We start from the raw sequence: 25,405 nt of genomic DNA, 5'->3' as shown, positions 1-25,405 counted from the left end.
ACAGCTCCAAATGTTTATATTCAAAATGCTTACTGAACAACAAATTCACAGTTCATTGAAAGTTAAATGTATTCATTTTCTCCCTTAAGTGCATGACAGGAAGGTGTTGGAATGGCTTATTCGTAAATGTGTTTTGCATTTCTTTACAGCCAATAACTCTGGTGTGAACAAACGGCAGATCACAGACCTTGTGGATCAGAGCATCCAGATCAATGCACATTGTTTCGTGGTCACAGCAGATAATCGCTACATTCTTATCTGTGGCTTCTGGGACAAGAGCTTTCGGGTTTATTCTACAGAAACAGGTGACTGTAAACACAATATCCTGTTTCTTATGGGCTCCTATGTCACTATATGGCTGTTAGTCACAGTAACAGTATTTAATGCACAGTGCTTACCACCCAAGAAATTATAGAAACTCTTCTTTATAAAGATCTGCTTGTAATAGCTTACGGATATTATTTTGAAGATAATGGATGTAATAGAAAAGCAAAAAGTTTACTGTTTTGCTAATGAAAGCTATACAAACCATTGTGATATCAATTAATTGTTTCCTTGTGTAAAAAGGTGAACCAAAGCTATTTATTATATTACAATATTTTTTTGATTGGGTGGGTTGATTTGTTTTACATGGACTCTACATTCAGTTGTTTGGTTTTAGTGATAGTGAGTGGTTGTTTGTTTCGTTGATCTAATGTAAAAGCAAATTTACACAATATACTACCCATAGTCAGTAGGATTTTTTTGTTTCTTTGTTTTTGTTTTGTGTTCTGATCAAATTTCCAATGTAAGATATTTGGAGCCCTTATTACCTAAAAACTGATTGGAGTATTAGAAAAAGATGACTAACGTTGTAGGCCTGCAGTTGATGTTAATGTGGAACAAATGTAGGTTCTTTCAGTATAATATTGTAATATCGTTATGGAACAGTTCATTTGATTATATATATTAACAATCATTCATGAGACTATGTAAAATCATTTTGCACAGCAGGAAGTTAGAAGCTCATGGAACAATGACTGTTGGGCAGGGATGGTGTCCCTAGCCTCTGTTTGCCAGAAGCTGGGAATGACCAACAGGAAATGGATCACTTGATGATTTCCTGTTCTGTTCATTCCCTCTGGGGCACCTGGCATTGGCCACTGTCGGAAGACAGGATACTGGGCTAGATGGATCTTTGGTCTGACCCAGTATGGCCGCTCTTATGTTTTTATGTTCTTTTAACATTTAAGATCAGGGCTTGAGGTGTGGCTGATCTGCACAGAACAAAGGTCCAGGAAGTGCAAAGGTGAATAGTTTAAAGCTCACCTTTGCACTTTCCTGATCTTTGAGCAGCCTCTGTACGGGGCCATCCATCCTGCATCAAGTTAGAGCAGCCTTTGGGCTGTTGAAATTACTGCTGGCTACAAATGTCCAAAAGGGCCAAAAACATGGTTGAATTAAATTTATTTGGTTTCACTGTTATTTAAATTTGCTTTTTGTCAGTTGTATAAAAAAGAATACGAATACACACAGAAACCAAACTTGTAATTTCTTTACTGCAGGAAAATTAACTCAGATTGTTTTTGGCCACTGGGATGTAGTTACTTGCCTTGCCAGATCAGAATCCTATATTGGTGGTGATTGCTATATTGTCTCTGGATCTCGTGATGCTACCTTGCTTCTTTGGTACTGGAGTGGCCGACACCATATTATAGGAGATAATCCAAATAGCAGTAAGTATATATTGTGATAAACACCTGCTAACTTTATATTCTGTTATCTTGATTATTAAATCTGTTCCATTAACATCAATAAAACTTATAAAATGTATATGTTATTCTTGTGAATTGCAAGTACAGTATAATAGTGATGAGAAATTAGTTCAGAAAAAAGTGAATATAGATATTTAAAGGGCTTATGTGTAGTAAAAATATTTTTGATAAATCATTTTAAGGCCTAATCATAACTTGAGAGCATTTTCTTAAATTCATAATTATTCCTATCACCTCTATCATCCTGTTGCAACATACTGGAACAAAAAGAGTTGGCTTTGTACCCTCAAGAAATCCATATTTTGATTTCTCCTTCCCCGTAACTGTTTCCATTCCATTTTAATTAATTAACTTTTGTTATTTTGTAAGGTCATCTCCTCCCCCACCCTTTTTTTCTTTTTACGCCTGCACAAACAAAGGTGTCACACATACTGGGGAATCAAATGAGTAACTCTGAGGAACAGTCTTAAAGGGGAGTACAATATTGTTATAGAAGTGGTGTGTTTGAATAAAAATAGGGAAAAATAAAATGTCACTAAAAGTTTCCATGTGATTTGTGAGGGAAGGCTAGATTTATTATTATTATGTTATTCCTCTGTGGTGGAAAAGGGCAGCTTTTTGACAGTGCACCAGAACAGCTTGGGACAAGAGTAAATCAGATAGAGATAAATATTCAGTAATCATTTGCTGAGTCCCTATTGAGAAAATAGATAATAAAAGGCTAAAATGTATACTAAGAATGCAATTAGAGGAATTTTCTGTTGATCATTCAGGTAATCAAGATGTTTGCTATTGTCTTTCAATATGGGAACAAAAATGTTTACTGTTCTGTCAGCTAAAAACTAATGGACTCCAAGATGCAATTTGTAAAACTGTAGAACAGTTCTGTGAGTGTTCTATAGAATTTCATAGACATTTTGTTGAATATGGTAAGAGCCCAAAGTGAAAATATTTACAATATTTGTGCATTTCCCAGACTTTTATTCTGCTTGTGTTACTTGCTGAGTTTTTAAAAAGTTTTACACAGTTATGTTAAATAAAAGGAAGGAATTAATTATCTCAGATTTGGAACTATAGTGGAGGCTAGTATGTACATATATAATATACACACATTCTCATCCAGGGAATGTCACTGTAGAGGTCTGATAGCAGAGATAAAAATGGAAGGGACAAATCTGTGAAGATGTCTATGGCATTATCTATATAATACTATTCGAGGATTGTCACTCTGTGTGTCACTGAAATGTGGAATGTTGAGTTATTGTGCAGCGATGGAAAGAGCTACAAGTGTGGTTGAGAATTGTTTTTGTTCAAATATCATCAGGTTCAACCATCACTGGAATTCAGAGTCTATAACCATCCAGTTTTAAGTTCTCAGTCATTTTGACTTTATGAATTAAATGCATGCAGTGTACAGCTACAGTAAGGCATGTCTTTAGTCCTAGACCATTCAGATATCATAGATAACTCAACCAACCACCACCCCTACTCCATAGCTAATTTGAATACAACAATATCATTGGATGTATGAAAGAGACTGCACAGATTGTAAAATACTTGACCTAGCTGCCAAACCTGTGAGACACTAGTGGAAGCCAAAATCTAAATCTAATCTAATATGATTCAGCTAATGGAAATCCTTTCTTGGGGGAAAAAATTGATTGCCTTCTACATCTTTTCCTGTATGGGTAACAGGCAACTTCCCTAAGAGTCCATTTGACCGTTGTTTTGGTTTTTCCTGAACGTATGTCGGTAAGCGATAAATCAGTTTCTGCCCTTTGGTAACGGGCTTATTGCATTTTAAAACTCTATACACAGTCCCTGAATCCTTCTTTTAACCATCCAGATATCAATGTCACATTCCAGACATGCAATCCAGACAAGTGAGGGGTTGTATCACCACCTGCTATGCAAGCTTGGGTGCCTCACAATGCTTTGCTGTTTTAGCTCCCAACCTGGGCCACTCGCAAACAGCCTAACAGCACGCAGGTCACACCCTGAGTGTCTGTGTATAGCTACAGCTCTGGCCCAGCAACTCTGACTTCAGCAGCCTGTCAGCAACATTCCAGTCACACTCTGGCTTCCAGCAATCTTGGTTATTACCTGCAGGGTGACCCCAACACACTCCTAATTTCAAATTGGCCCCCCAAATGTGTGTTCTGCACTGTCCAGCCCTCTCCTGGACAATCCAGATACTGGAGCTCCATTGCCCCTTAAGAGGTCAATGTACAACTGTTTGCTAACTCAAATGGAGTTACCAAGCAGTTCAGATTAACACTGGATTAGTTTTGATTAAAGAATGAGACAAGGTTTATTTAACTACAAAGCGAGAGGCTGTAAGTGAGTACAAGTATAAGGCATTAAAGTCAAAAATGGTTACAAGAGAAATAAAGATAGAATGCTTTCTAGTAGCTAAACTTAACAAGCTAGACTTGGTTCAAGGTAAAATCCTTACTACATGTTCCCAGCAATATTGTTGATCAAATTCTTAGGTCAGAATCTCCCATGAAGTCAAAGAGCTGGTTCTTTTGTCTTCTTAGGTGAAAGAGTGATAGGAAAAGAGCCCTCAGGGTGGTTTTGCCCCTCGTTTTTATAGTCCAGTCACCCTTTGAAGTAGAGTCTTCTGAGGATTACCCCTCAAAGATTACCCCTGTTTTTTTCAAACAGTAAAGAAGATGAAATGGAGTCTGGTGGTGAAGGTGTCTCCATGCTTTTTCTTCTCCCTTGTTCTTTTTCTCACTACCCAGAATGCACAAGTTCACAGACAGACTCTTGAGCTGAAGTAGTAAATGTTGTTTATTTGCTGCTTCAGTGAGTGATCAGTCCACCAATAGGGTTAAATGCAAGTGCGCCTCCACATTCGGCTGCTTTCCGAAAATACATTGTTACAAAGTTATTCATTATATACTGTATAAACACTTTTCTGCCTACCACTAAGATTAGTTTGCTAACTCAGTTGTTTACCTGATTGGACTGCTGGCCAAATTGTTTATCTGACCCCATTGCTGATCAAGTTGTTTACCTGGCTGTTCTCTTTCCTTGACAGACAAGCAGGCATCTTTTCACATGTTCCAACACCTAAAATATATATATTTTACATATCAAATCCTACAGCTAAATGCAGATTTGGCTTGTCTGCTGCCATTGTCCCCTCTTGCTGTCTCAAGGACCCTGTTTACTAATTCCATGTAAATTGAGGTAAACGCACATTCCTTTGTCCAGATTAGACCTGTTTAATAATTTTTGCCTAGTCGGGGCTGTGTCGGTTTCGCCATGATATTATTGACCAGCAAGTTATTAGCTTTCAAATGATACCTCACAAGGCATATTTTGTACAAATAGTATATAGGATGTGAATGCAGGGTGCTTTCATTCACAATCATATATTCAGGTCTCTAGCAAGAAAGATTTTATCCCTTATAGCCATGACTTCAAGTTTTCAAATAAGTGACTGTTTCACACTAATAATTTTCACAAGGCTGAAATGGTGTTTTATACATGTTTTACGATCCTCTCAAAGATTCTTGTTATTGGAGATACAAGGGTTAAGTTAATGAAATAATTCTGTTAGGAAATATTTCTTTGTTGCATCAACATTTCTTATACATTTATTGCTAGTAGATTAGGACTTATCTTGTAGGAAAAATGAAAGTAAGATGTTCAGTGTAGGTTAAATCCAATTAGTTAATATCTTTAGAATGGCTCCCTAGAAAGATGTAGATGATATTTTCAGAAAAGGATTAGTTTCTTAAGAGCTGTCATCTGGAGACACAGATAAGATATTTTATATCACAGACTGTAAGGAGGTGAAGAATTCAAAGAAAAATGTCAGGTTATAGTAATTATGTGGGCTAGGTGCTTGACTTTATAATGATCTCTTAAACTGAAAGACAGTTAATTATCAATTTCAGCTTCAGTGCATCCAATTACCAAAAGGAACTTTAGTTGTTTCAAAAAACATTCTTTTCTAAAGCACCATACTTTATTAAATATTTTCAATTATATATTTTAAAACATTGTATGTGTATTTATATATAAATCATAAACCATGTTTTGACTTAAAGAAAACATATCTATGGCAATTAATAGATTGTTTCCAAATGTATTGTGAGAATAGATTGTCAGGATGAACTCCTTACTGGTTTGGCTACAGTTCATGAGAATCTAATGTATTAGTTGGAATCCTGAGTAAACATCACATATGTCAATAGTCAAACCTGTCAAACTCATGCAGAACTCTTTACTAAACAATCTATATAGACATTGTGCTTAGCAGATGACCTCAGTTCATTATTGTCTGTGTGGGAACTAGTAGATCAGCTCTGGTTTAAATCAGAGGAATGGGAAATAATTGGTTTGGGTAAGAGTCTTGAAATGTGCTTCTCCAGCTCAGTGGTTGGAAAGAGGGATGGGGATCTCCGTTACAATTTTACAAGGATTTCACTACACAAAATGTATTAAGTAATTTATAATTTAGAATATGTTGCTGCAATCCATAACAAAAAGGCTTTTTTTTTTGCTTTAAATTTGCATTTGTCACAGTTATTTTCTGTGATGTCAGGAAAATGAAATTTTACAAAGTTTTAAATGCAGTGGTTTCCCATAAAAATAGAAATAATAAATATAATTGCCTCAGTATCTGCATTATTCCCTATCCCTCCCTAAAATTACTATAGTGAATATTATAAATACTAAGTAACTTTATTTAGTTATCTGAGGCAAGTAGCAAGTTTTTAAGGATCATCACATTATATATGTCTGTGGGTAGAAGAAAATTGATTCAGGACAGTCTGAAATATTTCCAAACTGTTTTCAAATGGGTCTGAAACACTCATTATGGGCTATCCAGCTGCCACTGAACTCAGTGGGAGTCTGTCTGTGGGTTTGGGTTAGAGCCATCTCTGGTCCAATGTGGGCCAAATTATTCATACACTTACTCCAAGGTAAGTGGAGCAATCTCAGTGACCTCATAAAATTACTCATTACTACACTGAGGGCTTGTCTACATTACCTGCAGGATTGACAGGCAGCGATCAATCCAGCGGGGATCGATTTATCACGTCTAATCTAAACGCAATAAATCGAGCGCCGAACGCTCTCCCGTCGACTCTGGTACTCCACTAGAGTGAGAGGTGCAGGCGGAGTTGACGGGGGAGCGTCAGCTGTCGACTCACTGCAGTGAAGACACTGGAGTGAGTAGTTCTAAGTACGTCGACTTCAGCTAGCTGAAGTTGTGTAACTTAGATCGATTCCCTCTTCCCTCACCCCCCCCCCCCCCGTGTAGACCAGGCCTGAGTGTTAAGTACGTGCAAGGTCAGGCCCTATATACGTCAAATAGATTAAGGGGAGAAGGCACAAATGTGAATGTGAGGTGGACACCTAACTGCCTTGGAAAATCTTCTCCATTAATGTTTAGTATTAGGGTTGAGAAATCTATTAGTTAAGTTTTCATTTGTAAAGGTACAGTTAATTTAATGGTAAAGGTTTGTTTACATGTACAATTCATAATATAGCAGAGATATTCATGTTTTAAAAACATAAAGAACAAATGTGAACCTCTTGTGTTTAGTCTCTCATAACTGCAGAGTTGTTGTAGGACAGCATTAAATCCAATTACCAGTTTGTTCTTTTTTCTCTTTTATGATTTTTGGGGTACTTGTTTGGCTTATTGCTACTGTAACTGTATTATTCCTCATAAAAGGCATACCAAAGACTATGTGATACACGCTAATGTTCAATATGTATTGTTTTATTTGTATATGCTATGATGGCTTTATTGAATGTCTCTTTCAAACAGGTGACTTTGAAAATAGAAAATTATCTGTCTTTGAATAGAGACCTAAGTAGATGACAGAATTTCAGAAAAGTGAGGGACAGATGATTTCATCTGAAACAGACACAAATTCAGACACTAATTTGGAAGTGATAAAAATTAATTTGCACACTTTAATTGGAACCACACTCCTGCATGAAAGAAAGGAGAGCAGAGCAGGCAGCTAGTGCTAAAAGCTGATTGAATTTTTTGTCAGGTAGGTAGGTTGGACTTGGCCGCTTATCCTCCTGAGCCTCTCTGTGCAATATATTACATTCAGCCTCTGACTGGTGTTCTTTAAAAGGATCAATGCTATTCCTGTTTTGTCCCTAGGGCCTGAAATTTCATTGATCTTGGGACTTGACATTTCTCATTACATACCTTAGCTTCCAACAGGATAGTTACAAGAAGTGTGAGTTAACCCAGCTTTTTCTAACTCTGGTTGCACTGACCATTATAAATACATTGTGTCTATCAGCCCAGAGCTCAATTTGTGCACCTCTTTATAATGTATATTTCTTAAAAGTGTTAAGTATACATTGTATCTGTACATATGCTTGGAAGGGTTGCTGGGAACTTCAATAAAGGAGCCTAGGCAAATTAGCCTGCACTCTTATTTAGCTCTGAAGAGAATTCCTCAAGCTATAATCTTTGACTTTAGAACTAATGTTTCTGCAACAATTTTAAACAGCTTCTTCATATGGCTGATGTAGATGTAGAGCAGCAACTATAATTTCACATTTAGGTGGTTAAGCCAGATAATTGTGTCAGGAATAGTGGAGTGTATCGCTGTGATGCTTCCTTCGTATTTGTGAATTGGGCACTGAGTTGTTATATGTTCCATAGTCTGTTCTGGGTGACCACAGTCGCACACTGGAGAGTTTTAAATTTTCCGTTTGTGCACCAAATTGATTTGATTTAATGCACCAAATGGAAATTTTAAACTGTTTCTAGATGAACATTCCAGATTTAAAAGGTTCTATGAACTTATATCTGAAAGAGGAATTATTTTAGACTCAGAAGAGCCACTAAAACTGTCATTTATATTTTGATTCTTTTAATACCCTATATTTGCAATGTTTAAATCTTGAAAGGGCAGAATTTTAAAAATGTATCCCAAAACATCTTGCACCATGTGGACACAAATAGATGCCTGCACAGATATGTTTGTATATGTATTATCTGCTTGCATGTGTAAATGTTTATTTAAATTATTATATGTTAGTGCAATTTAAATCCCAGTTTTTGAACTTGGCTTTTTGCTTCTGTTCATCCAAAATGTGGCTATAACAGAAACTAGGGTTCAGAACCTCATTATAAATCAGGCCCCTTCAGTGTTCCACTGTGTCAATCCAAAGAAGGTTGGCATGAAGCTATTTGCTTACCTTCACCTAGTCTCATCTTTGCATGGTGACCAAAATATGCCTCCACCATTGTCCTATATACTATGGTAAGTGAGCCCTTCTGGGGCTCTGATGTTGAGATAAGACACTAATTTCAGTGCTCCATCTCACACATCAGAAGCAATGCAATAAAAAGTACTTAGCATGTATATAATATTTGTATCAATAGATCTCAAAGCCAGGTATCACTGTCATTTTAAAGATGGGGACAGTAAAGCACAGTGAAGTTAAGTGATTTGCCCAAATTCACCTATCAAGTTAGTGGCACAGCCAGGATCAGAAGCCATCTGTCCTGACTCCGAGACCTGTGCTCTCTGTATTGGAGCACACTATATTCCTCTTTTTAGCTTTCTTCCACCTATGCAATATTCACAGTCCATTGCCTATGGTGATTTTTGTGGGTGTCTAAAGCTCTACAATATTCATGTTTCTGAACAAGTAATGGAACAGTTCTGCCAAGACGAGATACTGTGACGCTTGTCTTGAACTTAATACTATCAAAAATCTTTCTTCCTAAAACATCAACTCATTGTAATTGGGCAACTTTCCCTAATTTGATAGCTGCATCATTTTCAGATGTAGCCTGGTAATTTTGTCAAAATGTGTGCATGTTTTGTGACTAAAAAAACTAAAGATGATTATTTTTATCAACTTCCAAAACAGCACCTTTGATGCATTTATTTTATGTGGTTTGTTTCTACAAAGGCATCAGCGATAAGATGCTTCTGTATCAGACGCATATTTATTGAATTCAACATCTATAGCTCGGTTATAGGCCTGGTCTTGTTCCCATCAAAGTCAGTGATGAAATGTGAACAGAATTTGACCCTATCTCTAAATCAGGCCTTTTTTTCCAAAAGAAGAGTAGGAGACATTTCCCCATAGCAATAGGTATATATTACTTCCTGTAAGTGGCATTATAATGGCGAGAAAACCCAGTGCATCAGAACAAATAATGACATTGTTCATATTTCTTTTTTTTTACTATAAGAGCATGGCATCTTCCACAGCTGAGCTTTACAGATGCATTATGCATTGCATTTTTGTCATAGAGAACAGAAGATGTCTTTTATTTTAAACCTTGCTGAAGAACTCAGTTGCCTGAAGAGAGTACTCAGTCTTATGTGCATTTTATCTTTGTTTACTCCATAATGATTCTTTTGCAGAGGTGCCACATTGGGAAAATTACTATGAGCTTATAGTGATGGTGTTTCAATTCATAGTGGGGTAGTTTCACCTTCAGCTCCCTCTGTGCCATAGCCTTTAACCTCTAGCTGCATCTATCAGTTGTGATGTGACAGTGACAGAATATTTTCCTAGATTTTGAATGATTGCTGAGGTTCATGACATCTGTTCTTTGCAATGAAATGTAATGTGGGTGAGGTTCTCTTCCCCATGCTGCAGTTTTCCCAGTAGAAAATATCACTGACTATAATTTTATTTTCTTTCTTTGAGCCCTAAGGGGAAATATTGTAGTTTTTGTAACCATTTAACTGTTACTCCAAATAATCAAATTCTGTGACTTCATTTTACAGTTTTATGAAGTATATTCAAAAATAGGATTTTTTAAATCTGCAGTTAGGGACACTGTCAGTCTGTATAGGCTTTAATGTTTGCAAATCAAAAGGATCATAGATCACATTCAGTTTAATTATAAAAATGTTTGTTTTTCTACATTTAATTCTGTCTTGCTGATTTAAAATTAAATGTTTGTAGCTTCAATGTGTTCTTATGTTTTGCTATTCCAGAATAACATGTTACAGATACTATACTGCTGTCTTTGGCAAAGTATGAGGAAAAAATCTTGTTACAAATTGTGTTCTGCTTTTCTTTCAGAATTTAAAAGCACATGAGATCATTTAACTTAATCATTTATTAGTTTGGTCACAGTCTAATGATATTGTGTAGTTCCCCTTACCTTTAATACTTTATAATAATTTGATCAAAATATCAAAAATCATGAGTCAGATCCCCAAAAAACCCATGAGATTGGCCCCATAAATCATAAAACATTTTAAAAACATCATCAAGCCATATTTTTAGTCTGTCTTTTGACTTGTTAACTTTCCTCTGCTCTTCTGGCTATGTGTGTGTGATAATTTCAGGTTGAAAGTCAACCTTTAATGCACACAAACTGCACACCTCTCCCTGGTTTTTCAGATGGAGACTCCACTTAACCTCGCCTCACCCCTAAGACAGGGGGACTGCCATACACTTCCTGTTGCTGTGTTGACTCCCCCGATCCTCTGTCTTGCTTCCCCAAGTGCTTCTCCCTTTCCCCACACCCAGTAGCACTTCCCCCTTCACTGCTCCCTGGGGCTTCATCTCTGCCTGGATCCCAAGTAGAGGAGAAATTGAGGGATCAGAGCTGCTTCTTGTACCATTGCAAGAGCTCCTCTTGCAGGTGCCAAAAGTCTGTGACTCTCAGTCTGTTCCAGACTGCCTACCCTGGCTGCTCAGAGGGGAATCCCTTTACTCACCACTACCCCCATGACTTGGGGAACTGTCATCTGCATCCTCCTGCCTCCCACATCCTCAACCTCCCTTCTGCAACTCCAAAATCTGCATTCTGCTCCCCCTGGGTCCTGCTCTCCCTCACTCTCCTCATCTACCTTTCATAGTGTCTCCGCAGCTCCTCACAGTCCATGTCCTCTCTAGCCTCCTGAATCATAGCATGGAAGCCATGTGGGCATGGCTTCAATTTCATTGAAAATAGTAGAAAGTAGCAGCCAACTTTATTAAAGGCAGCCGGACTCCCACATGCACATAAACTGTTGGGAAATGGTGGGCATCTTGTTGGCTTTAGCCCCATTGACAGTAATAGGAGATGGTGGCCATCTTGAATAAGGGAAAATTCGTGAGTTGGCATCTTTTCCTCATGTTTTCATGAGATGGGTAAAAAATCACTAGAGTCACAATGAAATCGCAAAAGTTGGCAATACTGAATCACGGTAACTTTTCAACCAAATAAACACTTGGGCCTAGATTGTGGGACACTCACCAGGCTGCTGTGTGTGGGTCCCACACGCCGGGCCCGCATGCTTTTAAACTTTCCTTGATCTTGGTAGGCTCCAGCTGCTGTCTCTTTAGCTCCATGGCACACTTCATGGGCACAGACTCTGTCTGTTGCCCCTCACAGATGTGGGACCTTGCATGCAGGACAAGTGCTGATCTCTCAGACTCTCTGGTAGTTTAAGCACACCCTTTCGCAGAGTTCCATCCCTGTGAGCACTCTGGTTTACATTTAATTTCTCCATGGACATATGATGGTTGAAGCACATAATAGACAGACTTTGCTAAAAGAATTCTAAAGCAATTACTCTATCCTTTAGAGAGCACAAGAGATGTACAGGTCCAGAAATAAATATGTTATGTGCCCTTCCCTGCTTTAGTTTCCTCACCGCTGTTGGGTGTTCTTTGGGATTTGGTCAGAGTCCTCGAGAGTGTCCAGGATCTCATCTCCTTCACTTGACTTCTCCTCTGAATCATTGGGTTGTGCCCATGAATGCAGTTGCTTGTTCTTTTCTCTCTCAGCTTCCTTTTATACAGTTCCAATCCCCACTTGTCAGGTAATCAAAGTCATCCTCTAGGTGATCTGTTGCTCAGTTACCATCTACCTGGGTGGACCAGTTTTCTTGGTAAGGCCATCTTCTTTGTCTAAGTGTGCTTGCACTGGAATAGAAGACTATCAAGATTTAATGACTTTTTTGTGGTTAGCCCTTTGTCACCATCCCTTAGAAGTCCAGTCCAACCTGGAGGTACAAAGACAGAAGGCAGACAAAGCCCAAGTTCATAATAGAGTTTGCAGTCTGACACAACTATATATACAGAAGTCCAGATTGTCAAATATATTTATGCTTCAAACTTCCATTTAAATCAATCTATGGAAGTTAGGAGCTATTGAAATCAGTGGAAGTTAGGAACCTAAATACCTTTGAAAATCTGGGCCGCAGTTCATAATCTCAATCAAAATTTGTGAATTGTACATATACTGATTATCCAAATTGTCACAATCCTCTTTCACAGAAGAAACCACAGAAGGGGAGAACAGACTGGAAAATCCATAAGATTGTTGCATCATCTCCTCAGATTATTCCACCCCACACATCATACTCTTGGAGATATAAAAGCCACATAGACAAAGAAACCACTGATACTCAACCTCAAACTCTAGCAAATCCCTGGTCAGATACACCCAGCACATACCTCTTTCTGCTTCTCGCAGATATCTGCTCTCCCTAGCTGAAAAACCAGATCACCTGCCAGTTTTGTACACCTCCCCCTTTGATAGGAGAGGTTATTGCTGTGGAGGGTGAGTTATACCTTACTTGCAGCTTTTTTTTTCACTTTAAACCCATTTCACAAAGAATCACATTACAGACACTGGCTGCTTCCAGGCTTTGTCCCCCAGTTTCAACCAGCATGCCTCACCTCTTTCATTTCCAGCCAAGGAAGAAAAGCGCATTCCCGGTTCCCAAGAAAAAAAGGAGGTTGAAGACCAGTCCTGGACGTCAGGCTCTGAACACCTATATCTTTACACAGCAATTCAGGATGGTAAAGAAATCTCCAGGATTTCACAACCCAAGGCAATTGGACTCCCTAATTGTTGTCACTCCACATCATCATTCTCAAACTCAAGGCAGTTTGCTGTGCATTTGATCACTTCCTACCCAGAGTCAGGGGCCACTCAGCCAAAATAATGTTAGACAACAGAGTGGCCATGTACTATATAAATCATCAAGGAGGAGCAATATACCAGTGCCTACATTCAGAGTTAATGAGGCTATGGAACTGTTGCATGTCCCAGCACATAGACATCTCAGCAGTTTATCTGACGGGACTGCAGAACAGCATGGTAGACTCCCTGAGCAAACACTTTTGCCATGACTGAGAGTGGGAACTCAGCAATTTGGTCTTCCAGATGATTTGTTAGTTTTGGAGCATCCCAGAGATAGCTCTCTTTGTAGTGCCATCCAACACAAAGTGCCAATGCTTCTGCTCGAGGGGAGATTACAGTCGCAACCTGATGGGGGACAGCCTCCTCGTTCCTTGACATTGCACCTTGCAGTAGGCTTACCCTCCAACACCATTGATCCTCATGGCTCTGAACAAGGTAAAACAAGAGGAAGCATTAGCTATCCTCATAGCACCATCAAGATTGAGGCAAGCACGGTTCCCGTATCAGTTTTGCCTCTTCATCTTCCTCTGACAGCAGATCTCCTAGCACAAGAATCAAGCACCATAACCCACCCCAGCCTCTCATCACTGCACCTCAAGGTTTGGCTCCTCAGTGGTTCTCAGGCATAGAATCAGACTGTTCTCTCAAAGTTAAAACTGTACTCCTGCGCAGTAGCAACATCCACCAGGAGGAAAAACTACCTGCAAAAGTGGAGGCGTTTCCAAGCCTGATGTGCCAATTGATCTATATATCCTTCACGAGTTTCTCCTCAGGAACATACTCAGTTACCAGCTGAATTAAAAAAACAACAACACAGGGTTTGTTAATGAGCTCCATTAAGGTGCATCTAGCTGTCATTACTTTCATCCACAGCCATTTTCATCCACAGGTCAAGGGGTTTCAGTTTTTGCACACCCTACCACTCTTAGGTTCCTTAAGAGTTTGTCTAACTTTTTTCCTCACCTCAAGCATCCTATTCCACCTTGGGACCTTAGCCTAGTTCTCAGTGCCTTAAGAAAACCTCAATCTGAACCCCTGGGGAGCTGTTCATTCCTTCATTTATCCTTCAAGAAGTCATTCCTTATAACCATAATTTTGTCCAGGAGGGTGAAAGAGCTTGAGGCATTCATGGCTGACCCTCCTTACACAATTTTCTACTATGATGAAGTAACTCTATGTCCCCATCCTCATTTCTTGCCTAAGGTCTCATCAGAATTCCACATCAGTCAGGACATTCAATTGACAGCATTTTATCCCAAGCTTCACTCTTCAAGAAAGGAGGCTCGTCTTCATACCCTGGATGCCTGTAGGTCTCTTGCCTTCTACCTTGATAGCACTCAGTCTTTCACGGCTTTCCCAGACTCTCTCTTTCACAGACAGAATGATGGAACATCCCATTTCTACTCAAAATGGGTTTCAGGGTGCATTTTAGCTTGTTATGAAGCTTCTGGACTGCATCCCCCACTTAAAGTGACTGCTCATTCCACTAGGGCTCAATCCAACTCCAGAGCCCTACTTCAGAATATACCCATCATGGACATATGCACACCCACCACCTGGTCATCTGTTCACATGTTTTCCCAGCACTACATTATCGTACCTGCTTCCAGGATGGATGTGACCTGTAGCAAAGCTGTTTTTCGATCTACTGAATCAGCCTCCTCTGTTTAGGAGTCTTATGAGGTGGAGCACCTATTGGGACAACAACTGGAAGAAGAAAGAGAGGTTACTTAACCAGTTCAGTAACAGGAGTTCTTTAAGATGTTTTGTCCCTATGGGTGCTCCTCATCTGCTCCTCTTCCCTCTGCTGCAGAGTCTTATTTCTGGACTTCATGGTTGAGAAGAAACTTGAGCAGCAGTGGGTCTGCCCATCCCTATATACCCTCACACTGGAGCATGAGGATATGCAGGGGGCAGGCATGAACTTGTGGGCACTGCTGACAAAAAATCTTTGCACATCCTAAGGTGTAGCTCCCACAGAGACAAAACATCTCAAAGAACTCCAGTTACTGTACAGGTAAGTAACCTCTTTTTTAATATGTGTAGCTGACTGTCAGTGTGTGAAGTACCTGTGTCGTGTGTGTGTATATATATATATGTATACACACACTCACACACAAACACGTCTGTAAATAAATTCATAATTACACGTCCAGCTGTTTGTTTTCCTGTATTTTAAATCTTGATGTAATAGGCATTCAGAAATATGTATATTACAAAATCATGAAGGGATTCAGAAATCCACCATAATTTTTCTAAGTTTCTTTTTTCTAGAACTATGTGCTTTGTTACATTGCATATCATTGTGTTACTATTACCTTTAATAGCGCCATACTCCCTGTGTCTCTGGAATGCATTTCTCTTTTCAGTATAGTTAGAATACATAGCACAGATTTCCAGTATCTTATCGTCATCCTGTGCAGCATACACAGCACATCTCCCACTGTTACTAAATAATAGAGGTATATTATGTGAACAAATGAGCACTGGAGTGTTGCTTTATGAGAGTCTTGATGAGGTTTAAATGCAGTTCTGCACAGAAAACCCAAGAATTAGACATTTATGCAGATTGCACCTTCCTCTGATGCTTAATGATTTAAAACAAATTGCAGCAAAACTCCTCCTTTGTTGCTGAAACATTTATGGTTTGTAATTCCTTACTATTGTTTTTTTACAGGTGATTATCCTGCTCCTAGAGCTGTTCTAACTGGTCATGACCATGAAGTTGTCTGTGTATCGGTCTGTGCAGAGCTGGGACTTGTTATCAGTGGTGCTAAAGGTCAGAAGTCATTTTACAGTTTAAGTTTTAAAAATTTCAAAGTCTCCTTCAGTGAGTGTTTTTCAGTGTTCCCTTAAGCCAAGTGCAATTTAATTATTATAAGTCTCCTCAACCAAGCCATTTTAATTCTGATAGTCTCAGCAGTTGCTAACTCTGAACATAATATTTTCTATCGATACATATGACACTTAGACACAAACACACTTAGTATATCAGAAAACATTACTCTCCAGCCATCATCCCCTATTCCAGTGCACAGACTTAGAATACTAGTAGGTAGAAACTCGTATAGTAGCACTGTACACAACGGTATAATGATAAAAACCATCAGATAGAAACATAGGATTGTGGGGAGAGCCAGCTAGGAATGCCCCTATCCCCAAGTTAGTTGACATATTTTAAATAAAAATTAGGCATATTTGGGTTGTCCCCATTCTCCTGGGCAAGAGAAGTGGAGCCTCTTGGATTGTGCCTGGGTCCACGCATAGATGCCAACATGTAGAATGTTGTTTTTTTCAGTGGGCAGTTCTCCTTAAGAAGCAGGAGCCTGGGCATTCCTATTTGCCCTCTTACACTAGAAAGTTTTGAGCCATCTACTGAATTATCAGTTGTTTGCCTATTTTTCCAATTACTTGTCTGTAGAATCCAGAATATAAGTTCTCAAAATAGCCATCCCGTCCTTTTCCCCCATCCCCGAAGAGATGTCTACCAAAGAACTACAGTAATCAAATTGAATAAACATTCTAATCTAAATGTTGAGTGTTTTCGCTTGACAATTCATTATTGCAGTGATTCCCAAACTTGGGACGCCACTTGTGTAGGGAAAGCCCCTGGCGGGCCGGGCCGGCCGATTGCGGCTCCCACTAGCCGCGGTTCGCTGCTCCAGGCCAATGGGAGCTGCTGGAAGCGGCGTGGGCTGAGGGACATACTGGCCGCCGCTTCCAGCAGCTCCCATTGGCCTGGAGCAGCGAACCGTGGCCAGTGGGAGCCGCGATCGGCCGAACCTGCGGACATAGCAGGTAAACAAACCGGCCTGGCCCGCCAGGGGCTTTCCCTAAACAAGCAGCATCCCAAGTTTGGGAAATACTGTATTATTGCATTCCTTTATTTTTCACTCTTTCCATTTGGTTCATTCCATTTATCTCAGTTCCTTTTCTTGCTTTCTCATTTCCATCTACAATCTTTTTTGCATGGCTCGCTCTCATTTATCTCCTTTTCTTGACTTGAAAAGCAGCATATTTTTTCTTCTTATCCTTTCCTATTCACCTCTGTTATTCTATGTGTTCTCCCTTACTTCCCTTTTTTTGTTCTTTCTTCTTCTTCTCTCCACATTATTTTATTGATTCTTCATGATCCCTTCTCCCTCATTTCTCTTTCTGTCCCATCGCCATCTCCTCGAATTCCTATATTCCTTCTCCCGCAGATCCAACCCTCTTCCTCTTCGCCTCTTTCATCCATGTCTCCTCATAGGAATTTATTCTTCCTCTAATTCCTAAGAAGGGTTGTTGCTTCTGAGGGCGAAAAGGCCAGGTTGATTACTCTGCCCCATACATTCACAATTAAGCTTGTTGGACTGATACATTTTATGACAACTTTGAGCTCCACATTTATTTTCATAGCTGACTTTGAAACCTCTGAATACTGTAGATTCTAACAGGAAATGCTAATGGGTCATTAATGATAATAATGACTTATTATATAAGAAGGGTAGGCTAGGTCAAGAAATTAATGAGATAAAGCACAGTAACTAGGAACCTACCCTGAAGTTTTTTCTTGCTGATGTAAATGATGTGATGTAAATTCTTAGCCCATAAGCCAGCTTCATATTGCTTTAATGCCATAGGACTGTACCCTTTTGAACTGCATTGTTGCAAACCTCCTATTATTATGGCTGAGGTCTGTGGTAGACTATCTGCAGCTTCATTAGACACTAATGGAAATGTAAGGTTTTAGTAATGCAGCTCTTTATAGAGGCAGTGGGTGCTGGACAACTAAAGACCTACATATCAAATACAGAATACATCCCTCATTGATTAAGAGGAATTGGGGCCTACACTGTTAGTCCCAGAAACCCACCATCAAATTCTGCTCTCCTGAGCTCTCTCTCTCATGGTCTTCCCTTAGTTACGCCAGCCCCTATGGTATATACATTCAAGTTCTCTCATCTATGTTTTCTCACTGATTCCTCTTCTCAAGCTTCCCCTGCAGTTTCCCTCCTTTCCAGTTTCTCTCCAGTTTCTCTGCTTCCATTTTCACAACAACACTACATGGACTCAGCTCTCTCGCTAAATCTCACATGTCCCTGTCTAGCACTCCATTTCACTATAGTAACAGACACACAGCCCTAGAGAATAATGCACTAGGGCATGACTAGGCAAGGAGGCAGAGTTAATGGGAGTCTAGCAACCAAAGTCCTCCACATCAAGTTGAGAGAATTTCCCTATATCTGCTTATGTTCTTATTCAAGCATAGACATGAGTGGTCTGTCTGCATTTCTTTAGGCCAGAGTCCTGAATCACATGATTTCCTTCTTTTCTTTCTTCTCCTTCCCTGATGGGTCACGTGGGCCAAGGAAACAGCCAGTTTGTCAGTCTGTTTAAATGTTAATGTATTGCTCTTTTCTTTTGAGTAATCTAGTTTTTAATTGTTCTAAAACTGGCTCTGTCTGCATCTCACAACTTTGCTGCATTTCGTTTACTGTTTCGGAAGTTGACAAACAGCAGTTTGAGACTATTATTTTTTCTATTGAGGTAGTGTCTAATGGCCTCAGTAAGGATTGGACTTTCATTGTGTTAGACCCTATACAAAAATCGAGGAAAACACAGTCCCTTTCCCAAAGAATTCACAAACGAGGTCCCAGATTCTGCAACTGGATCTAAATGAGCAGACCCATGGGCCCATGTGTTGGAGTTCACTGAAGTTAGTGGGGCCCATGAATCCAGCTGCTGTATCAGGACCCAAGTTCTTTAAGAGAAAGATTGTGCTCCTTTTAAGGAGTATGGCTTGTTACACTTGTCACAGAAGAGACTATTTCTCTTAGCGCAGAACCGATATCTAGATTCCCAAAGAGATTTTTACCACCTCACTTGGAAAAAAATTGCTTAAATGGAAATTGATGAGCCCAGCACTTAAAAAGTATGTTCTTGCTTTTACACTTTTCTTTTTGTTACCAACAACAGTAAAAAATGGCATATAAATTAAATAAAATTTACCTGAAGAAAATGCATATTTAGTGCACACCATTCAAAATTCTTTAGAAAATACCATCTACCACCATCATTAGGGAGTCACAAATGTTGACTTTTTTATTACATCCACTGTAATAATAATTCAGTATTAAAATCTGTGCATGTTATACATCCATGTGGGGAGGAGACCTACAGGAACTGCCAGATACTGCAGGAGGAACATGTGGTGACGTGGCTACCTTGTCCCCAGGGAGCCTTCTCTACCTTAGACTGATAGGGCCCCATCTGTTTGGCTGTTTGATGGGGGTGGGATGGAATGAGTTCACATTAACAAGGGGGGATGCAGCTTAACAGACTTCTGAACAGCTAGGAGGAGGAAGGGATGAGTTTGCAAAGATTAATGATTAGAAAAGGGGTAAAAATACTCACAATTGAAAGTAGTTAACAGGTAAAGTAAATAAAAAATAGCACTCTGCTGATATGCTGTATCTTTTTCCTCCATCTGCTGCCACCTGCTTTGTTGTTGTTGTTGTAGACTGTAATCTTTTTAGGTCAAGGACTATGTCTTCCTATGTCTGTACATATTGTCTGTATGCATACTGCATATAGTTTGTGACATGAGCATCTGTATAATATATTTTATTGTTTTCAATGTACAGAGGGTCCTTGTCTGGTACACACAATTACTGGAGATTTGCTGAGAGCACTTGAAGGGACTGAAAACTGCTTGTATCCTCGCTTAATTTCAGTATCTAGTGAAGGCCACTGCATCATCTACTATGAGCGAGGACGGTTCAGCAATTTCAGCATTAATGGCAAACTCTTAGCTCAGATGGAGATCAGTGACTCAACCAGGGTAAATCTAATTGCAAACAACCATTTGACACTGCACTCCTTTTTAAAAATAAATGGAATGTATTTGCAATGTTACTTAGAGAAAATACAGAGGTGAAAGTGGGCTGGTACGTCATACTGGTAAGAAGTGGCCACTGGTACCGGCCCGTACACAGCCCACGTTAAAGCACCGACAGGTAGGCACCCTACCAGCAGGGTTGCCGACAGGGGGGCACAAAAGGGGCAGCTGCCCTGGGGCCTGGTGATTTAAAAGGGCTCGGGGCTCCCGGCCGCTTTTGCCTCTACCGCGGCAGTGGCCGGAGCCCCGGGCCCTTTAAATCACTGCCAGAGCCCCAGTCGGCACAGACCGGGCAGCGTGGAAGGGCTGGCTTAGGGAGGCTGACCCCAGCCCCACCCCTTCTGCCCAAGGCCCTGCCCCTTCTGGGGGCCCATGTCGGTAAGTCTTTTATCTTACTTTCACCCCTGAGAAAATAACATGTGTAAAATTGCTGTTCTCAGAAAATGTAATGTTCAAATAGATATCCTTTTATGTCCATCTCAAGTCAGCAGTGAACTCATGCTTTTTCAAAATAAGTGAGAACAACTTGTTTATGATACCAGATGATTCCTGGAATTTAAGTTCAGACTTAAATTTCAGCGGGAAATATGTCTTTAAAACAAAATTGTTTGAAATTAATTCCTTCTTTACTTATTAGCAAAGACATGAATTCAGGCCCTGTTCTATCAGTAGCACTTGAAGCAGTGTAAGGAATGCAGATCTCTGCTCTGCCTTAGGTGTTAGTGATGGCATCAAATAGTGCAGGGCAAACACAAGTTTTGCATGCTGAACTCAAGTCTTGGCACTTAAAAGCTTTGTAGGTCGCAGGTGAAATTTATTTATTTTTCATTTTAAAGGCACACAGGTAATTTATTGAAGATTTGGGGTCCCTAAACAGTTGTTGTTATTTTTAAGTATTTCTCTTCACCTTTAAATGTGGGCAGAAACATAAACATACACTCCATTAGTGAAAGCTATTTGTGGGGCTGTTTGTCAGTTTTCCCCAATATTAACTGAAGTTACCGGTTTTGTTTGTCTCTTCTGAAGGCCATCCTCCTGAGCAGTGATGGACAGAACCTGGTGACTGGGGGGGACAATGGAGTAGTGGAAGTGTGGCAGGCTTGTGATTTTAAACAGCTCTATATTTACCCTGGCTGTGATGCTGGCATTAGAGCAATGGACTTGTCTCATGATCAGAGGTGAGTTGCTGCATTAGAATTAAAATCATCCGGTAAATATTAAACAAAACTATTAAATACTGTTTCCTTGATGTTAGCATGTCAAACTACTGTTATACTTAATTTAAAATATGTGATACAACTAAGCTCTCGGTTATTTCCTGCTGATCTAGCTGAATTGACATTTTAGGCTCTGATCCTATAGGCACTTATACATCTGCTTAACTTTAAGCAGACACATAGTCCCACGCACCATTTCCTCCCTTAGTGTAAATCAGGAAAATTACATTGACTTCATCTGAGATACACTGATTTATGGCAGCTAAGGATCTGGCTTGATTGCATATGCATAAGTGTTTGCAGGATCAGGGCCTGAGTGAGTATTGTATTATCATTGGCCAGTGCAGCGATGTATGAGCCTGATCTCTGAATCTCCTATTTTAGTGTGATTAAAATGTAAGTCTTAATGATGTGTTGTAAGTGGGTTTAGTTTTTGCATCATTTGCCAGTATGGTGTTTGTCAGCAAAACTCTCACTCATGAAATGTGAAGTATACATAGATCTTTAAAAAATCCTATAGTATTCATTTCAGCTTATTTTTCTTACACTTTTTAGAATTTTTATACTATGTGCCACTGTTTGATACAACACCAAAAATAGCCATACATCAAATACCTACTCAATTTATTTGTGTTTCATTTGATGATCTGAAAGAAGATTTCTGTCTCAGCCAAATCAAAACTAACTTACAAAATGAGGCTTATTTACTCTTGGAATTCTGCCAGTTTATGTTACAGTGCTGCACAGCGTTCTATAGCTTCTTGTTTACAATAAGCAAATATAGCAGATTCTTTTTACTAGACTAATTTCTCTATCTTCTGATTCTAATGCTGGGTTCTGAAACCCCATTTCAGCAATGCACATAAGCACAGGCTTACTTGCAGCACGATTTAAGTGGGACGGATAGAATGCATTTTGTATTGTTTGGTATCAGCAATTGGTTGACATCCAAGATCCAGTTGTAGGAGGCAGATAAGAAAAACTCAGACTCACAATTAAAGGAGTCAGTTGTAACTAGAAACTCATCACAATTACTTCTGCTAAAGAAAGAAACTAGGAGTATATTCAGTATGAAACTTTTTAAGAACACCTAATTAGCGCAATATGCATTTATATATAACTGTCAAAGAGAAGCCCCTGTTCTGTTGCTATTTTTAATATTCAGCATAACCTGCAGTTTTTGAAAGTTAAAAGATGACTAATATATGGGGAAAAAATGTAACAAGTTCAGTATCTATCTTTTTACCTTTTTCAGAACTCTGATTACTGGCATGGCTTCTGGTAGCATTGTAGCTTTTAATATAGATTTTAATCGGTGGCATTATGAGCATCAGAACAGATACTGAAGCTGAATGAAGAACTGAAAGCCAAGGTAAAGCTGAGAGCACAAGTGCTACAATGAAAGGCGTAATCTCTGGTGGAAAAACACGTCTGCATTGACCTCCGTTGTACATTCCATTACACCCAGCAATAGCTGTACATTGTAGTCAGCAACCATTTTATTTTGTGTGTTTTTTCACAACTGAACACCAGCTGCTGAAAAGCAAGCTTGTATCATGTAAATTATATGAATTAGGAGATGTTTTGGTAATTATTTCATATATCTTTGTTTATTGAGAAAGGTAGTAGGATGCGCCACAAGAGACTTTCGAAAATTCTGAGGAACCTTGTGTCCAGTTGTTACGATGTTTAGTCTGTGAATCTAACATGCATCCCATTTCCAGTCTCTTTTCAAGCTGAGAAAAAAAAATATGTTTGATACTTTGTACATCAGATGCACATCTTAACTTTGAAGGGATACTTTTGTAAAAGTAAAACCTTGTATAAAGAACAAAAATGTTTCTTAATTTTATTGTGGAGTTACAACTTGCATGTACTTTAAACCTGATGTCTTGATGGAACAGGGGTATTCACACAAATCAAACTGGAGATCTGTCTAAGGGTGCAGCTTGCATTAAAGGGTTGAATTTGGGTGCAATCAGTAATTTTGACATTTTCACCAAACGATGTTTTTCACTTTTTAAATCTAAACTCATTCTCTTCCAAGTGGAGTTTTGCTCATGAAGCATTTGGATAAGAAGCCATCATTTGCCATACTTATACAATGAAAGTTAAATTCTTCCCTTTTAAACTTATAGACAAGTCAGAAAGGGAGCATAGTGGAAAGGTTCTGATTTTCATTATATCATCAAGAGTCTTGTAATGCTCTATAGTGCTTAATGACTCCCAACAAGGCAAGAGTGCTATACTTCTGAATTCATCACATTTGGCATATGGTCCACTGAGGGAAGAGGGCCTCAGTTACATTTTTCTCTTATTTTTCTTCTGAATAGCTTGGTTTGTTTAACAACCTTAGGTTTTATTGCAAAGATAAGTTATTCTTTTAGGTTCTTCTGAAAATCTCACCGGAAGTCACATTCTCAGCCTAAGGCACTTCATGTTTTACAATACCGTAATGATGACTATCAGAATAATTTTCCACACATTGTACTGATCAAATTACACACCCAGGGGTATATACACTTTACTTCATGTTTCTTCTTTGTATATTTGGTGACTGTATTGTCATAGATGTACATATTGTGTCGGTAGGGCTATGAGGCATGTAACAGGAATGTAATTTTCTCCGAATTTACACTCACTTGCAGTCATTTATTTAAAATGATAATGGATTCTTTGTATTGGCACTTTGCACCAGAAACATATCATTATTTATTGATGTGATTACTTATTTGTTATCCACCTTGTATTAGTAAGTTTTAGCACTGAATTCCTTCTTCATTGTTGTTTGTATTTAAAAGATTCTGAAATCATGGGGAATCAACGTAATGATTAAGTTATTCATCACCAGTCTGTAAGCAATATCTTGAGTTTATAGCTTAGAATTGGGAGAATACTGAACATCTGGAAGACAAGTTCATTTCATCTTGAGATCATGGTGAAATATTTTGGATATATAAATTCCTTAAGCTATTGTAACCATGTTTTATTGCAAAGATGTAAAATATGCCAGATGTGTGTGAGTTGGAAATCCAAAAAAGAAAAATAAAATATGCAAAGAATTCAGTGATTGTTTTTTATTTCATTGAACTTTTCATCAAAACATCCACATCGCACTGGAAATAAATAATAGTTTTAAGAAATGTTCTCTATTATAATCAGTGTCTATAAAAATGGATATCTTGGAGGTTGTGGTCTCAGTCTCTGAAGGGAGTGAAGAACTCTAGATACATAGTTTGATTTCTAATCCTTTAGATTACCAACACATAAAGAGAAAATACAAAAGTTGTTCTGAACAGCAAAAAGAAGAAATAGAAAAGTTTGAAGAAAGTAAACTTATGATTTAAAAATCTGCCTATGGCTGCAGTCCTGTCATTTGGATCCTTGTGAGCAGATAGCATGTATTTCAATGGAGATCTGATCAAGGCCATGTTGGCATCTCTCAATACCTGACACTTAGTATAAAAACAATAGACAACTGTAACAGAAATATCTGGCAAGCAATTATCTATCTCAGTAGTTCTCAAACTGTGGGTCGGGACCCCAAAGTGGGTCACAACCCCATTTTAACGGGGTTGCCAGGGCCAGCATTAGACTTGCTGGGACCCAGAGCTGATATTGAAGCCCGAGCTCTGGCCTTACCTGGGGCAGTGGAGCTCAG

General features: G+C 39.0%; 1 protein-coding gene across 12 annotated transcripts in view; it reads left to right on the top strand.

Moving 5' to 3' along the window:
* Positions 1–24,810, top strand: part of NBEA (neurobeachin) — an 823,962-nt gene extending 799,152 nt beyond the window's left edge. For all 12 annotated transcript variants that reach the window (XM_065581345.1, XM_065581343.1, XM_065581347.1 and 9 more), the window contains 6 exons: positions 150–305; positions 1,545–1,715; positions 16,325–16,426; positions 20,274–20,470; positions 21,554–21,705; positions 23,000–24,810. In XM_065581345.1, coding sequence (XP_065437417.1) covers positions 150–305; positions 1,545–1,715; positions 16,325–16,426; positions 20,274–20,470; positions 21,554–21,705; positions 23,000–23,090 — 869 coding nt within the window. In that variant the 3' untranslated portion in view covers positions 23,091–24,810. The remainder of the gene's footprint in view (positions 1–149; positions 306–1,544; positions 1,716–16,324; positions 16,427–20,273; positions 20,471–21,553; positions 21,706–22,999) is intronic.
* Positions 24,811–25,405: the final 595 nt, after the last annotated feature.

Source organism: Chrysemys picta, chromosome 1 (assembly GCF_011386835.1).
Source record: "Chrysemys picta bellii isolate R12L10 chromosome 1, ASM1138683v2, whole genome shotgun sequence".
Taxonomy (NCBI): Eukaryota; Metazoa; Chordata; order Testudines; family Emydidae; genus Chrysemys; species Chrysemys picta.
This window is presented reverse-complemented; position numbering and strand designations above follow the sequence as displayed.